At 47.9% G+C, this 18,604-nt stretch overlaps 1 protein-coding gene across 3 annotated transcripts in view; it reads left to right on the forward strand.

Moving 5' to 3' along the window:
- CFAP44 (cilia and flagella associated protein 44) overlaps positions 1-18,604 on the forward strand; it is a 1,393,686-nt gene that overhangs the window by 886,607 nt on the left and 488,475 nt on the right. For all 3 annotated transcript variants that reach the window (XM_069635797.1, XM_069635796.1, XM_069635798.1), the window contains one exon: positions 3,936-4,084. In XM_069635797.1, the coding sequence (XP_069491898.1) occupies positions 3,936-4,084 (149 nt within the window). The remainder of the gene's footprint in view (positions 1-3,935; positions 4,085-18,604) is intronic.

The following is an 18,604-nucleotide window of genomic DNA, read 5'->3' on the forward strand; positions in this document are numbered from 1 at the left end:
GTGTGGGTCGGGGAGTGTTGTGGGTATGGTATGGTGTGGGTGGGGGGGTGGGTATGTAGGAGTTTTGAATGCGTGTTTGCATGGGATATGTGTGAACCTTTTGTGGTTCGCAAATTTCTCATGCAAACTTTTCCGTCGCTGACTTTTCAACGACGGAAACATCACACAGATCCCAATACAAATACATACTACCTCACAACCATCTATAAGACATTATAGATTGACACAGTGCTTGGTGTCACCGGATCGACTGACAATCCATTCTAACAGTTAAAAGTACAGCAAATAAATCATGTAAAAATGATACATCGAGACATTTGTCATACACGATGTAGACGTAGCCTGGTGCTCTGTATACATCATTTGAAGGCCTTGGCTTTCAGTCTGTACATTTTTTACATGATTTGTTTGCTGTATTTTTAAATGTTAGAACAAATTGTGGTTGTAAAGTACTATGTCTTTCATTTGTAAATGAAATGAAGCACATTGCACTTTACTTGTATTGGTGAGTTTAGTGAATTAAAAATGTATTTTTGATACAGAGGTAGCTTCCTCTCCAATTACTACAGGCTTATTCGTATGAAATAATTTACTCTACTTGTGAAAGTGTGATTCATGTAGATTCATTCTTTATAACAGAAAAACATTTCACAAGGAGATTTGTGTTTTCCTGATTTCTATTGCCCTGCTCTTCGTCAGTGTTCAGGAAGCCAGGGTATATTTTGACTATATTCAAACTTCCTGGACAGATATTGGCTGATTTCATATTTGGCAATAGCAAGGGTGCAGAAATAAGACTCTGACATGGAGGGATCATGGTGATTATTAGAAATCTTTATGGACAAACGGGCGTGCTCCTTTGTTTGAACGTGAGGATCGCCTGTAGGCACCTGACTGTGTTGACTACCACCAAATCCCACCTTCTTTGACTCCTATGGTTGCCTGTCCCATGGAGGTCTGCATCCTATTATGCCAAGGGTGTCCAGCTGTCCAGTCTTCAGAGCTGTATCACCTGAGCCTGGAAGCGTAGACTAGCCGGATCCAATTCCAGTGCCGAAAGTGACCTCTGTAGCCGTAGCCCTGGGCCTGCTTCAACCAGACAAAGCCTAGAATTAATTGACCCAGTGGATTCAGTGGTTACTGAAGAAATTGGAGTATGTGTGGGTAAGCTAGCATACCGTTTCCTGCCCTTCCTCCTGCCATAGGGTTGCAATGACTTAAAGTCCTCTTCCTATCTCTCCCCTGACAGAGGTTGGTTGGTGGTCTGGTCAAGGGCCTTCCCTAGAGTCCTGGAACTTGGAGCGAATCCAATTTGAATGTTACTTACCTTTTGGAACACCTATTGCAAGGCAGTGTTTTTGGGGTAGCCATTGTTGCAATCAAATAGGAAACCCACCTGAAAAGTGTGACTTGTGGAACTGTTAACTTTTGGGCTCTTGGCCGCAGTGTTACGCTCACCTGGACCCCACAGGGGTGTCGATCGGACCCGGACAGCTGCGGTCTCCGTCAACGTGATGCGTAGTGCAGAGATGACTGTCTGGACGGGCCCGCCTAGTCTTGTCTGCTGGACCCGAAGAAGTATTTTCCTGCAAGTGGAGACAGGGATTAGCCACCTGTGGGTTTTAGTGATGGCCTCCCAACTGTTCTCGCTCTCCCCCACTAATCACCTCCGATATCCCCTTAGTCACCTCACCTTATGTTTGTAAAAGATGAGCTCTTCATCCTGCGTGTCTTGCAGGGGCGGGTAGATACCAGTTACTTCACTGGTTTGAAGGCGTTGGGAGAGTTCCGGTAAGCATTGACTCTGAAGTCCCAGGCGGGATTGGTAAGTATCAAGTTCAAAGAGTTCAATGTGCCAGATGTTCACTCTTGTCCCCTTCCTTCCTTAAGTTGCAACTGAGTTCATGAGAAGAAGGTCTCGTAGCTGCTGCTGGCGTTCAGGTAAGAGTCTGTGTTACCCAACGCTGTCTGGTAACTATTGCATGCGTTAACGTGTTGTTTTTCTCCCTCTTTACAGATGGGGCATATGAAAATATGGAGAATAATACCGCCGGTGGTAAATTAGGTAAGTCTATGGTGGTAAGAGGTATTTGTTGATTCCCTTGGCTCACCTTGTTATTCTTGTGCCCCTAGGTGCCGGAGTACGGCGAAGAAATGATGGAGACAGTGCCGGATCAAAAGATGCTGTGAGAACTGGTGAGTATGGCGCCGTGCTGGGGCTGGCGAAGGAACGCGTGCAGGCCTGATGTACTTTCCAGGTCGGGAAATGAAATGGATCCGGAATCAGGTGAGGAATTTGAAATAAGTTTGTTTTCTAACCTTGTCCTTTTCTTCCTCTTTATTCTAGGAGCTCTGGATTCGAGGAGGGCGTGGCAGAAGACTGGATGCTGGCTGTAGGCACGCGGGCGTGGCAGAAGACTGGATGCAGGCTGCAGGCACGGTGAGAGTCACGCTGCTGGATGCAGAATAACACGAAGCATGTGCTGCTGTTCGGGCGTGGTTTAAATAGCCTCCAAAGTAGTCCCAGGAAAGAAGTTCCCCAGGACCACACCAGAGTAAAAAATAGTCCCTGTAGTAAAATAGTCCCATCCAGGCCTCACGTTGGCTTGGATTTATTTGCAGCATGGTCTGCATGAGGTAAGTAATGTCTATGAGCCTGGCGCCTATGGCGCCAGGACTGATTTTTATTATGAGCCTGGTGCCTACGGCGCCAGGACTGAACCCAGACAGCCCCTAGCTGGGACTGCTGGGGTTTTTGTAAATGTCCGGATGCCCGGGGGTAGGCATCATGACACCCAGTCGCTATTAGGGTTGTACTCATTAAGTACTAGGCACCCTGTCCTACGATGATCTGTATGTGTTACCAAACTTACTTACCTCTCCTTCCTGGTTCTAAAGTAACTGTTGCATTACTGTTTAAAGGTAAAGTTGGTCTTCCAGAAGAGCTCTGAAATAATGAATTTATATATGGATATGATAGTTGTCGTAATAATAACCTGACGTTTTCAATTGCTTCGAGTGTATCTAAAAAGACCTAATAAATACTTGTATATTGTTGTACAGTTCTGTCTATTTTGATTTATTGGAGTGCTCGTTTGTGTCTTTCATTGTAGCCCTAGACCACTCTCACTCCCCATCCGAGTCTAAGCCTTGCCGCTCTGCTAATCTACCTTGAATGGGTTTGGCTACACTTTGGTGTCTTTTCTGTTCACCATAATAGGTTGGCCTCCCAAAATCCACCCCCAGGTTTGATTCTGAAAATTCATCTCAACAAGGAGCCAGGGCCAGGATTACATCAGCTGCCATGTCGGAGGCAGCTTTAAATTGCCCCAAATTGTTCCTCTTTTAGGTTCGGAGCGTTAGTCTCGTCAAACATCCTCACAATCTCAATAGAACTGTTACATTCTAGAAATGTATATGCACAATGGCAAATGGCGGGTTTGAAATCACAAATGGATCTCTTTTCTGACTGCCCTTGCAAATACAACATGCTATTCTGTTAATGTTTTTAAATTCTCAAGCAGCCATGTTGCCAATACCTTTGCACTTTTTAGGCAGGTCCGAACTATCGACAAGTCATCCACAGGGCAGAACTGTCTTGGCTGCTACAGGTTAAATCTTAGTCATGTTATCTGTGGCTTTCATGGTCCGCTATAACCATTAAATCGACAGGTATTTCATTTGCACAAGTAAAAGATTTTGGCAAAATGACTGTTTTGGGGGTTGGTGGTACTCCAACGATTAAGAGGTCCTAGTTTCCCTCAGAACTGGGCTACTCATAACTTTATGGCAGCAATAACCAAAAGGTTATTAGGTTTGGCTTCAAATCAGTCTTCAATATCGCACAAGAAGAGCGATCTGTGGTGTACCATTCATATGTTTAAAAAACAATTTGTTAATTTATTTTATTCTGCACTGTTTCTTCACTTCCTCAGGGCGGCTATGATTCTGGATTCCTCTACCACTGCGCGTTCGATCATAATCAGGATCCCAAAAAGGACCCTTCTCAGAGAAAGGACGAACCCTTGAATCTTCTGCCTGTTGAGGACACAGAGGATAACCCCATTCGGAAACTGTATTTTAGGTAAATCACATTACTGCAAAACGAGACCAGTTTGCCTTTTGGGATGTAAGCAATCAGGATATAATTAAAATATCAAACATAATAGTCAAAAAGACAAACCACATGTAGTGCACTCCAATGGCATCATGGACAAAGGCCTTGAAGTAGACAGCTTGCTAATGGCCTTGCTGGTTCATACATCAGTTGAAGGATCTCTATGATTACAGGATCACACTTTTCCTTTCACCTTTTCAAATCAACAAACAATTATCTGCTCAGTGCTTAAAACATTATATTTGATTGTGAAGTCCCTGAAGGGTCAAAGTTCTGTATGAAAGGCTCTGCCATATTGTATTGGAATATTTTCTTTGTCCCACACATCCCCCAAGTTGTAATTTTGAATTTCTCTCTGAAAAATATATTTAAACATCTGAAGCATTTTGTCTGTTCACTGTGACGAGGGTGTGAGTTGTAGCAGGGTAGACTTTGCAATTTGTATATCTTGAATTGTCCAAATCTATTCCTGTGAATTGCCTGTCTGCACATTATAGTCGGTTCTATGTCATTTCATCGGCAGCGTTTTTATTTGCTGCCAGTTTTTGGCCAAAAAATACTCCCCCAATCCTCCTTCCCAGTTATTTACTACCTATTTCCCAAAACCCCCTAGCCCTTCTATCCCTTTACCCAACCTCCACCCCCATATTTGTCTATGAGGTTTTGGTACCAAAAAACTGCGGGCAAAAAACTCTATGAATAAAAACCTGACGTTGAATGAACGTCGTACCTTATAGAGGTACTGAATAAAGCCTTATATTGGAGGCAATTGTTATGTTGTGCTAATTAGTACTTGTGTAGTGCATATCTCACCCAGTTGTGTTCTTGTTGCACTGTGGGCTTTTCTGGGACATTGTAGGGGACAGCCTAGGTGCTTGGTTGAAAGAGTGCAAAGCTGAAGTGCGTCCTAAGTGTGGTCTGTTAGATTTATTGCATGCTGATGGCTGCCAGTGAAATAAAGCGCTGACCTCAAGCCTGATGCACCCCGTCCCCCCAGCTGCGTCACCAAACTGCCTCCTTAGTTCCAGGTGGCATCTCAGAACCAACTCCTCACTTATCAACGCAGATGCCAGCAATTTGGAGGAGGATTCATGGTCTCAAAAGGGATGGTTCTCACTCTCGAATAAACCTCCTACACTGCACTCATGAAGTTCAGGGCAGCACGTGTTTGGAACTTGTGCATGTACTAAATTCAGGTATCGTTCCATGTCTCCCTCCATAAGGACTCAAAGTATGGCATGAGCACCAAATAAAATATATTTCAGGGACCTCCTCGTGGGTGAGGGAACTGGGAATAACATAATACTTTGAGGTACTGTAAATCCTGTCCCGGTTCCTGTGCTAACTTGTTCTTCACTGCCCTCTACCCAGTACGTTTTATAATTAATAGTATTTGGTACCAGAGATCTTTCTTCCCAGTGACCTTTGTCATGGTTGGGGATCAAACAAATGAAATACTAAGGGATTAGGTGGGAATGAAGCAATATTTCAGAAAACCAAAGCAATGCAACCAAGTTAGGCTTTCTAGAGCGCCGCAGTTGATGATCAGTCCTTTCCTCTTTCCCTTGTCTTTCACCATCAGTAAATCACAATGTCACACACAGTTTTTAAGTGTTTCAGTCTCCCAGCACATCTTTCTTGTCTCTTGTGGTTGGATGCTTGCATTCCGAAAAGTTTTAGTTTCTTAGAACTTGTCAGGGTGACGCTTTTCTCGTTAAGTGCAGCTGGTGCCAACAACAGTGGTACACTGGGCGTCCTTCGCATGGGTCAGGTGTATGCTTCACTCATACCTTAGCCAAGATCTCAGTGGCCCTGGGAGTTCTCAGGTTCAACCCTGTAGGTGCTGTTTGCATTCCGTGCAACCCACCCTCTCAGCACTGGCTATCAATCATTTGGCTAGCTTTCTACAACTTAGCTTTAGCATCTCCTTATTTGAGGTAACTTTTCTTTCTTTTATTTAGTCTTCTCCTTCTCGTCAGTCTCTTTCAGCCCTGCCATGCCATACTATTTTCCACCCCCTTCCTAAGTTTACTCTCCTACACTTATTCTTTCCTCATCACTAGTTCTCTTCTCTTCATGTTTCTAACCACCTTGTTGTTCTCCTTCACCTTCTTAATTCATCACCACCTCCTCCTTAAGTCTTGGCTCACTCTCCTTGATATTTTCCCCCTCTTTTGTCCTTGCATCTCCCCAGTAGCTCATCTCCTTTTACTTCACCCTCATTCCACTTATATTTCACAACCTCCTCCTCCTCTTGTTCGCTCCTCCTTGTCCTCCTTTTTATGGCTTCTCTCCCCCTTTTTTACTGCCATTTGACATGTTTGTCATCACTGCCTTCTTCCTTGTTATTTTCTCCTCCAGCCTGTTTTTAACTCCTCCAGCACCACTTCACAACTCTAAGCCTCCACTGCCTCCTGCTCCTTCTCTGCCATCTAGCCTACTCGCCACTCCACCACACGCACTCGTGCTGCCTAGTTCTCGAACACCTGATTCCCACACTTTCCTTAAACTCCTGGTTCCTTATATTATCCAACGGGTCAGCCTGCTGACATGGCAATTGCTTATTTACTTTCAGTTGGGGTTTCATTGTAACTTGCCTTGTGATTGGCTGACTCCCTGCCAGTCTACAACCCCCCCCATCTGAGTCAACATTCCATATGTTTCAACACCCGTGTTCGCCATCTTTGATTCACTCATTCAGTATTCACAGTTTACTCTGCGCTGTTGTTTCTCACATTCCTACTTCCTTGTCCTGGTTGACTGGTCATGCTCCCAGCTGGGGCTGTCCTTCGTGAGCTTCCACCGATCAGGCTTCTGGATTCTGGACATCCACGCAGGCAAACATGCTGAACATTGACTGCCTTCTTTCAAACCAAGCCCCTGATACATTATCTGACTCATGGGCTTCCACTGCAGCGGTACCAGCAATTAATGACAGCTGGAATTCTCATCTTGTCCACAAGCACTTTCCTCCCTACCAAAGCCATTGTCTCTGAAGTAACATGTCACCTAGCCTTTTTCGATGGACTGGCATTGTGTTCCAAACAGCTATTTTTTCAATAGGCATGGCAATGCCTTTTAATTAATATGGTAGGTCTCCTTATGAGTAGGTAGGGAGATCCCTGTAACTAAAGGAGTATGTAGGAGTTGTGAGCTTGATTACACATACTTCCCTTGGATTAGGTGGCCTACAGTTTCCCCTTTGCACTCCGTGAGTACCAAATGGATGTTTGGGCTTACACTGCCCCACTCCCCTGTCCCTTAGGGTGTTATGAAGTTTAGACCCTGACAGGTCTGAACGCTTCCCAGGATGGAAGACTCTAGGGTGATAAAGGGTCCTGGTGTCAGGCTTCTTCCTAAGGCTGGCAATGGACTCGGGAGCCTGGGCATTCCTTTTGCTAAGTACCTCCTCTGGGGCCTGCATCATGAAGCTGGTGGTGGCACCAAGCCCCCAGGGCCACCACAGTGCCATTACCCAGCTTCCAAAATGTCACTTATCAGTGGCAGAGTTTGTGCAGGACAGAGGACTCTCTGAACGATGGTCCCTCACCTTTGAAAATCGGTCTGAGCCTAAAGGCTCTAGTAGTAGACATATGGTAGGCTACCAATGATTTTTAGCACTGGCTTCACGAATTTGCTGTCCTGGACCAATTGCTTTGTTGAACCTGCCTCTGTACCTATTTTCTGTAGTAATCAAGTCTTAAGTCTAGCTCTCATTACTGAAACAAGGCCTAATATTGTACCATCACACATGGGCTCTGTGACCAGATGCCTAACATTCACAGACTTTTTAGCAAGTCTTTGCTTCTCGCCGATAATGTCACCTTGACATGCCAAAAGACATGAGCAAATGAAATGTTTGAAAAAGCAGTAGCTTACAATTATTTCTATTTTGTCCATTTTATTAGCAGTCTGTGAATGACAACACAAATCTGGCCACAAAATGCACCAGTTGTTAAGACGTGATGGTCGTGTAGACGATGAAACCTCCGTCACAAGTACCACACCGGCAAATAATAGGGTAACTGCCCGTGCAGTCTTTGAGACCAAAGGTGTAGAGTACTGTCAGCCTGGAACCAGGAACGCCGGAAGGACCCCCCCTGACCACTGTAAGGCAAGCAACGAGGTTAGGTAATGAAGGCAATTCAAAATAGGAACAAGGAACAAGGCACACAAGAAGTCTTACCCAAATGCAGATGGTAGGATACCCTGGGTCTAGCAATGGGCAGGGGTCTACAGTGGTCGACGGCGGCAAGCGACAGATGTCAAGTAAGATGGCACTCTAGATGGAAGGTTAACACCTGATTCAGCAGAAAAACGTGAGCAAGGCACAATGGCAGGGAAATCCGTACTCAGTCCAGAACACAATCCAGAGTCAGAAGCCAAGCGGTAACGACTACAACAGGGGATGATCCAAAAACAAATCCGGGTGAAAAGCTGAGTTCGTAGTTTCCGGGTAAAACTAATAGAGCAAAGGTACCAAGGAGAGACCAGAAGAAGTCCGTGAAGCAGTCCGTGATCGATGTAATCCAGAAGCAGTAAGAACAATGAAAACGTCAAACAGTAACTGCCGTGAGCTGCTGTGAAGCATTGTTTGAGTATCCGCTTGTTTCTTTTGAATGGTAAAATGGTCATGTGATATGGTCACACGGTGCACGTTCCGTGTCACATGCTTGGTCCAAACAATGGAGATTGCTTCCTGGTCACGTGATGTATGCTCCACGTCCCGTACAGCCTCCCAAGCACGTTACTTCCTGGTCACGTGATGTTTCAAGCGACGAGCCCCCAAGCAAAGCCGATACCAATGGTGCGGCATGGAAAGACGCCATGGCATCCGCCACTAGAGTCCAAACCGGGCATAGGACTCTCTTGTGTCTGTGCCAGGAAATGTCACCCAGCCGCCGTCGGCGGATGCATGGAGGCAAGTGGGAAAAAAGGGAATGTCTGTTGGCATGGTGTCGTGCGCCCGGGGACGTGACAGAGCCCCCCCTAAAGGCCCACAACCTCGTGGGCTGGAAGGATGATCCCTATGAAAGCGGGTGACCAACTGCGGGGCATGGATGTCCGATGAGGGAACCCAAGACCGTTCCTCAGGACTGTAACCCAAGCAGTCCACCAGGTACTACAACCGCCCCCGATAGAGACAGGAACCCAGAATGGCACTGACCTCGAACTCATCAGGAGAAACCACAGAGACAGGAGCAGGAGGAGAGACAAGGCGGTTTGGACCAGGGCATGGCTTGAATAGCGAGGTATGGAACACCGGGTGCAACCACCAGGTAGAGGGGACGGCAAGGCAATAAGCAACCGGATTCAGAAGCTTGGACACCCGAAAGGGGTCAACAAAACGTGGAAGCAATTTCCTGCAACCAGGGATGTGCAGATGGCGAGAGGATAACCCCTAACCCGATCACCCACGCGGTACACAGGAGCGTCTACTCGTTTCTTGTCGGCAGCCGCCTTCATGGATGACTGGGCCTCCCGGAGATGGATGAGGGTCTGGGCATGAATCGTAGCCAAGTCGCGGGCACAGGCATTAGCGGCAGGGGTACTGGTGGGGGTGAAATCGGGAAAGGGAAGAGTGCGAGGGTGTTGGCCGTAAAGGGAGTAAAACGGAGAGAACCCAGTGGGAGAATGCAGGGCATTATTGTATGTGAATTCTGCAAGGTGGAGTGAACTAAGCCAGGAGTACTGAAACTGAAGGGACAAACAACATAGGTATTGTTCTAACACCTGATTCGCCCTCTCAGTCTGCCCGTCGCTCTCAGGATGATAGGCAGAGGAAAAGCATGCATCGATACCCAGAAGCTTAGTGAGGGCCTTCCAAAAACGGGACATGAATTGAGAGCCACGGTCTGACACAATGACCTGTGGCAAGCCGAACAGACAAAAGACGGACCTGAAGAACATCCGGCCCAGTGATGGAGCAGAAGGGATCCCTTTACAGGGTAAAATATGAGCCATCTTGGTGTAGGAATCTACTACTACCCAAACCGTATCGAAGCCCTGTGTATGAGGTAGATCAGTGATTAGGTCCATCGAGACCGTATGCCAGGGCCTTGGAGGTATCGGTAGGGGTTGTAGCAATCCTAGTGTGCGTCCTCTACTTGACTTACACTGAGCGCATACCGAGCAGGTGTTAACGTAGGTCTCCACGTCGCGTCTCATTGACGGCCACCAACACCAGCGTTTAAGCAGATCTAAAGTGTGCCGTTGTTCTGGGTGGCCGTTGATAAGTGCATTGTGGGACCAATCCAGGGCTTGGGTACGTGTGTCATTAGTGGGCAAAAACAGTTTCCCTTGTATGAAAGGCAACCCTTCCTGAAACACTGGATCCCACTCAGTCAATGCATGGGATGATGCAAGACCCATTGGCATATGGCGGTTAACATGGGTTGCGATGGCGTGCAAGCACATACCACGTGCCCCTGTTCTAACAATTTGTCTGGAAAGGACGGGAGAGATACCCCCCCAGGCGAACGGGACAATGCATCTGCCTTTCCGCGAACCACCCCCGGCCTGTGTTTAACCACGAAATTGTAAGCTGCGAAGAATAGGTGCCAACGAACCTGTCGGCTGTTAACGCATTTAAGTGACGCGCAGGTTCTTGTGATAGGTGTACATGACAGTTTGGTGTTTAGCCCCCAGGAGATGGTGTCTCCAGACCTGAAACGCGTCTTTGATAGCTAGGAGCTCTTTCTCTGTGACTGTATAATGCGTTTCGGTCGACGTGAACTTCCTTGAATGATATGCCACCGGGTGCAGGTAACCAGTAGTTGGATAGGGTTGGGAGAGGACTGCACCCAGTGCAAATGAGGATGCATCAGCTTCTACAATGAAGGGGAGCTCTGGATCCGGGTGTTGTAGGACCGGAGCTGTGGTGAAAGAGGTCTTAAGGGAGTCAAAGGCAGTTTGGTGCTCGGTAGACCAGTGGAAAGGTACAAGAGGACTGGTCAAGGCTGTCAGAGGTGCAACAGAAGAAAAATTGGCGATGAAACGCCGGTAGAAATTCGCAAACCCTAAGAAAGACTGGAGTTGCAGTAGGGTCCCCGGAACCGGCCAGTCTGTGATTGCACGGATTTTAGACTGGTTCATCACCAACCCCCCCTGGAGAGATATGGAATCCCAAGAAATCGACTTCCTTTGTATGAAACAGGCATTTCTTAGTGTAAATTGCCCCTTAGTTAGAATTTTCTTTTTAAAAACACCAGGCTACACATTTGTGTGTGCACAAATTGTGCTATGATTAAGCAACTTGTGCACACACATATCTGTGCATTTATGTGCAAAAGGGTGTTTTACCTTCATTAACATCCACTTTCCATATGTAAAATGAGCATGTGTGGATAAGTGCGAATGACCTGGCGATGCAAATGCGGGACCCACCTACAAACGCAGATAGAGCGCCTCCTGGTTCACAAAGAGATAGCAAGTCAATTGCTCTTGTGCCAATATTACCATGTTCCAAGCTAGTGCAAGTCAGATTTGAGAACTGGGCAAATAAGTATCAACAAATGTAACCGTTTTTACATTTTTCCCTAAAATCAGTTGACCGGTCCCAAAGTTTGACTCATCGTACAAAATATTTAACATGTTTTATTTTTACATTTTACTTCCTGGGAATTGTGTGTGGTTATTTGCTATTTTTTTTTTATCCAGGCCATTGGTGCACCCAAAACGTGGTATGCCCAAATTGCACTTGGTGGATGTAGGATTATTTCTGAATCACCAACCATATGTTTTATGTGCATATACAGGCGCACAATACACATACCACACTTTGTGTGAGGAAATGAACACCTTGGCGAATTGGCCCTCGGTGTGCTAGGTACACCTACCACATACAAAGAAGGTTTAGCTCCAGGACGCACATGTCTGACTATATTAGATTAAATCTTCACTTACCTGACAATTCCCCATAATCTGTCCTTTCTGAACATAGTACATACATGCACGACCATATCTGACTTAAACTTCAGTCACAGCGAGCCCTCGACGCTCTCTATCCTTTCTAAACAAAGTATACTCACGCCTGACCATATCCGACCTAAGCTTCAGTCACAGACAGCCCCCCACGCGCTCTAGCCTTTCTAAACAAAGTATACTCACGCCTGACCATATCCGATTTAAGCTTCAGTCACAGACAGACCCCCACGCTCTCGATACTTTATAAACAAAGTATTCTCACGCCTGACCATATCCAACTTAAGCTTCAGTCACAGACAGCCCCCCACGCTCTCTATCCTTTCTAAACAAAGTATACTCAAGCCTGACCATATCCGACTTAAGCTTCCGTTACAGACAGACCCCCACGCTCTCGATACTTTATAAACAAAGTATACTCACGCCTGACCATATCCAACTTAAGCTTCAGTCACAGACAGCCCCCCACGTGCTCTATCCATTGTAAACAAAGTATATGACCATATCCAACTTAAGCTTCAGTTATAGACCGCACCCCATGCTCTCTATCCTTTCTAAACAAAGTATTTACAGACAGCCCCCGATGTTCTCTATCCTTTTTAAACAAAATATACTCATGCCTGACCATATCCGACTTAAGCTTCCGTTACAGACAGAACCCCACGCTCTCGATCCTTTCTAAACAAAGTATACTCATTCATGGCCATAACAGACTTTTTTCCACTGAGATATCACTCCTAATCGATAATAGGTAGGCTACGTCGGGTCCCCAAATGTCCTTCAGCCTTGATGCCACGTTTGTGACAGTTCCATATTCAGTATCTATATCATGACAGTATAGAACATCAGCCCTTCAGTGCTCAAGGTCAGGAAGGCGCTTGCCCTCCCCCGTACCATGGCCACCCTTTGCAAGCAAGAGCAAAAGTCCCAATAGACTCCTGATGTACTTCAGAAGCTCATAAGTGTAGCCCAACAGAGCTACCATGGGGGATGGTGTCACCACCTCTCTGACTATCCCCCCAATTGTGTCAAAGACTTGTGACCAGAACATTTGTATACTTGGGCAGAGCCATGCTAGGTGTAAAAAAGTGGCTGGCACCTCTGGCATGAATCTGACGTTTTTGGGGAAGAACCTATGAATATCTACAGGGGTCAGGTAAAGCTGATGGAGACACTTAAATTGTATTTGTTTATAGCTACTGTTGATTGCCACCTTCCGTGTCTGCCTACAGCAATACTTCCAGGCATCGTCCCAATTACTTGGTTTAAGTGTCACATGCTTATGTTTGTATTATTGCTATGTGCTCGTGTTTGTACTATTGCCACATGCCTATGTTTGTACTATTACCACATGCTTCTGTTAGTCGCTTTTCTAGCAAAGGAAGGTCTAAAGGTGTCGGGTCTAGGAGCTAATCTTCTGAATTAAGAAGGAAGACGTCAGCTTAATCAGTAGAAAGTTTGGCTACAGGAGGGTATCCTGCAAGGAGGGCTGCAGCACATATGCTTTATGAATGTGTATTATTTTCCCTTGCATCCCCTGTACCTATTCATTTTCACGAAAGGTATCCTTCTTTCCGGTTACCCTAAACACCCCCTTGCCTATCCACAACTTCTCCCTAACGCTCCCCCCCCCCCATTGGCTCCCTCAAGGTTACCTGTTGATACTGAATCAGGAGCCTGTGCCAGCTAAGTTGGGAGGGGTCAACTGCATTTGGCTTCCGTGATTACGAAGGAGTTGCGTGATACCCCAGGGGTGTGACACCACGCTCTTGTCACACATTGCAGCGAGCTAAGGATCACTGCCCTCAGAAGCTACGGGGCAACTTTCGCCCTTTCAATCTGGACATGCAATCTGTCTGGGACCGAGCCGTACCAGTACGCTAGGAACAAGGTCTGCGCTGCCACCCAGTAGGACTTGAGATCCAAGAGCGGGCGGCCCCCCCTTATCTCCAGCGCACCCGGCCTGCTTCCTTTGCCACAGGAACCTTGTTATTAGTGTCTTCAGTGCTTTGAAAAAGGTAGGGGGATCCACCATTGGTACGTTGAAGAAAATATACAGAAACCTAGGCAGGATTACCATTTTAATTAGGGTTATCCTACCTTATAGGGGTCAAGGCAAATGCATCCACCTCCGAAGGGTCCCCACGGTCTGATCCAATTTTGCCCCATAGTTTTCCAGGTAAAGCACCTGTGGGACCGCGCTACTTTCACCCCCAGATATCGTTTGTAATTCATGTGCCACTGAAAATGGAACCCTTCTTGAAACCTCTTTGTCCCATCAGTTAGTGGAAACAGCACGGACTTGGATGGGTTTACATAAAGCCCCGAAAAACGCCCAAATCTAAAATATCCATCATAACTGGTGGGGGGCGTGGCTTGAGCTTATGCCGTGAGGACGCTTTCAACCACAGCTCCTGCCCTGATCCTGCAAAGATCCTGCATTCTTTAAATAAAAGACAAGACTGAGCGACTTGACCCGCACTGGAGGCTCCGACAAGCGTTTCCCCGGACCGCACAAATCCTAAAATCAGAGTGCGGGCGGGAGAAGAGACGGCAAACCTGAGACCCACCAGGCTTCAAGATGGCCGATGCGGCCTCGGCTCGGCAGTGAGGGGGAGGAGCGGCTGGAAGTTCGTCTCTGAGTGAGCCCGCCCGACACACCGAGAAAGAGCGGCAGAGGACATCGAGGGACACAGAGACCGGCCCGCCAGCTGGAGGGACCTGGTACACACGGGAAGACCCCGGAGTTGATAAGAGGTACGTGGCGCGCCCACACGTCTGAGGCCCACCGAGAGAGCCACACTACGCGCAGAGGGGCTGGGTCCCGATGACTCCTGGACATAATTTGTCGTGGTCACCCATGCAACAAACGACCCTGGGACATTATTTGCTGAAGGTACTGAATGGGTCAAACAATGAAACAAGGCACTGGGGGCAGCGTACCGAGGCACACTGCATGCTATACTACACAGATCCTGGGGACTATAACCTCTATAAATCGCGTGCGGCTGGTCCCTAGACGCAACACGTGAATCACTAGGCACAATACTACCCTCGCAAGACCACTACATCCCTCTCCACTCTCGACCATCACTGGGGCCATGCCATCCACGAAACAAAAAAAGGAAATAACGATCATGGACTCCTTCAATGCCAAACAGAAAGGGCAACCAGCACAATCCAGAGAGCCCCGTTAACAGTGACAATCAGGTGCTCGAAGCAATTGCAGCCCTGCGTACCTTCATCGACACCAGAATTGGGGAGATTAAGTCGGACATGCAACTGATGAGACAAGATATGAGAAACCTCACGGAAAGAGTCAACACGGCCGAAACGACCCTGAAGGAGACAGCAGGAACCACTAGCGACCTGGAGAGTCGACTGACGGAGCTCGAAAGGAAGAACGCAGCACTGGAAGCCCGAGCAGAAGATGCCGAAGGGCGAACCCGGCGTAATAACATACAGGTTCTGGAGGTTCCAGAGGGAATGGAAGGGCCAACCCAACGGACATCATTGAAAATATGATACTCCAGGAGATTGGAGCGGAGAAATTGTCGCAGGGGTTCACGGTGGAACGTGCCCACAGATCACTACAAAAAAGGCTGCCTCTGGGTTCGCATCCGTGACCCATGATAGCTAGGATACTGAACTTCCGCGATAGGGAAATCATTCTGAGGTTCTCCAGAGAGGGAGGAGAGATCTGCCGGGATAATGCCAAAATAGCCATATACCCGGACTACACCCCAGCGGTGCAGAGAGCCTGGAACTCCTTCATGGCAGTTAAGTTGAAACTCAGGAAACTGAACCTCAAATATATGTTCATGTGCCCGTCTCGCCTCAAGGTACTTTACAAAGGGCGTGCCGTCTTTCTTGAAACGCCTGCTGCGGCCAACATGTGGCTGGAGCACAACAACCTGGACGATGGCCATGAAGCTGTTACATGAGGAATGCATTGATTCAGACGCCCACAGCGAGCTTGGGGGGAACGCATCAAGTGAAGCCTGCTCGGGCGCAAAAGAACATTGAGATGACCGCCACAGTATTTTATGAGGCAGGGGCAAGCGGGGGCCTCTGACTGGGCGAAGGTGCACACCCCACGAACCGTTCAGTGTCGGCCGGTTGCTGACACTCCACAGCCTGCACGCCTTGGCCCTGGAGGGCCAGTCAGTTGCGGGGGCACTCGAGCGCCACGGACACAAGGGGGCTGCTGAGTGCAGTTACCCAGTTCTAGTTCTGGTTTGGTTATTAATTTGTTTGGTTTTGGTTTGTTCTTATTACGCAAGCAATGAGATCTCAGCGCAAAATGAGGCATGTAGCATGAGGGGCGAGAGTACTACTGCAGGTTGTGGGGTGGGGGGTGAACTCGGCTGGAACAAGCGAATGGCCTGTCTGCTGGGGTAAGTTCAGTGGCTGGATGGCTCTGGATCCAGCTGGTGGGGTTGCACATGCCGAAATGGCCAATGTCATTAGAATCCTAACATGGAATGTTCGGGGCCTGGGCACCTACATGCGCAGGAACAGAATGAAATCCTTCCTTAACAGGAAGAAGGTGTCAATAGCCCTGCTACAAGAAACCCATTTGACCCAACAAACCCTGGGGGTGCTGAGCGACCACTGGGACGGGCAGTGCTACGGGGCTCCCTACTCCAAATTTGCCCTGGGGGTGCTTGTCTGGATCAGCCCTTTGGTTCCGTTTAAGGTCTCAATCTGGGAGGCAGACCGGGAGGGTCGCTATCTGCTGGTGAGGGGATGGATCGAGCAGACCGAAATGTGCATAATAAACTTCCCCAACCATGGAATCCCAATGCACCTAGACACACTGGGAGCCAAACTAGTTGGCTGCCAGGACAGCCTCTGCATCTGGGGGGGCCACTTTAATTGTGTAAGGGACTGGGAACTGGACAGATCTAGATCACCAGTAACCAGAAACGATGCAGCGACCGGGGCACTCAACGCACTGATAGATTCCCTAGACCTGGTCGACGTGTGGCGAGAACTCCACCCAGTGACCAAAGAGTACTCTTACTTCTCTGCCCCCCACGCCTTGCGCACCAGGATAGACTACATATTCGTGCCCAAACATTATCAGCCATAAATGGACTCTGCCCAATACACTGCAGGTCAATATCGGACCACTCCCTGTTGCAGGGACTGTGGACAATGAGGGGTCCCAGACCACCTATACCACTGCGGCGCATGTCCCCAGATGCCCTGTCAGACCAAACCTTCACGGAGGAGTAACAGGACAAGCTAGAAGGGTACTTGGAAACTAACGTGGGCAGTGTAGAACACTGGGGCACGGTGTGGGAAGCAATGAAGGTGGTTGTCAGGGGCGAGACTATTGCAGGAGCCGGCTGCATACGGAAAACACTAAGGGCGGAACTTGAAAAAACTGAGGAGGAAATAAAACACAGGGAAACCAATACTACGGTAACACGGGGGAGGAGGAAGAACTAGCATTGCTGCAAGGTAATTGTACGGTGGCATGGGGCAGGCTCTCCAAATTCGACTTCACAGTTAAGACAGGCAAATCACACGCTGAAGGCGACAAAGCGGGCAGGCTGTTAGCATGGCTATGCCGGAGGGAGCACCGAGGCACCAAATCATCAAGGTAAAGGACGAAATAGACACGACACATAAAACGCAGCAAGACATAAATGACACTTTCCGTGACTTCTACTCTCGCTGATACAGCCACAACCACCAAGTGGCAAACACGGACATATTAAACACTCTAGATGAAATAGGCCTTCCCAAAATAGAGGACACGCACAGGGAGGCCCTAGACGCTGAAATAACGGGTGAGGATATCACTGAGGCAATCGGGTCCCTTGCCTCTGGCAAAACACCGGGCAGCGACGGACTCCTCCCAGAGTTCTATAAAACATATGCTAATGTCATCACCCCAGTCCTGCTCGAGGTCTACCAAGAAGTATTCACCAATGGGGTATTACCGGGGTCCATGAGAGAAGCACTAATTGTCCCAATACCGAAGCCCGGAAAACCGATTGAAAGCTGCGACTTATACCGCCCTTTTGCGATGTTAAATTATGACGTCAAAATCCTTACCACAGTCCTCGCCAAACGCCTCAATAGAATAATTGGGGATATAATACACAGCAATCAAACAGGCTTTATACCTGGCCGCAGCACTGCCATAAACCTGCTCAGACTGCAACACATCCTGGCACAGACTGAGGGCTCCCAGAAGGAATATTGCTATACTTTCTTTGGACGCAATTAAGGCGTTTGATTCGATCTATTGGGAGTGGCTGTTAGCGACATTAAGGGGGTTTGGATTCGGGGAGGCCTTCATTCGCTGGGTTCGTATTCTGTACACTAATCCTAAAGCCAGGGTCAAAACGGGAAGGTTGGTGTCTGCCATCTAGGATATTGAGAGGGGGACAAGGCAGGGCTGTCTGCTCTCCCCAATGCTGTACGTCCTGGGTTTTGAACCCATAGCGATATACCTAAGGAAGCAATACTTAGATGCGGGCATCTGGGTCGCGGGTGCGGGGCACTTACTATCGCTTTACGCGGATGATGTCCTTCTATACGTCAGAG

Source organism: Ambystoma mexicanum, chromosome 7p (assembly GCF_040938575.1).
Source record: "Ambystoma mexicanum isolate Mex_15411 chromosome 7p, UKY_AmexF1_1, whole genome shotgun sequence".
Classification (NCBI taxonomy): Eukaryota; Metazoa; Chordata; class Amphibia; order Caudata; family Ambystomatidae; genus Ambystoma; species Ambystoma mexicanum.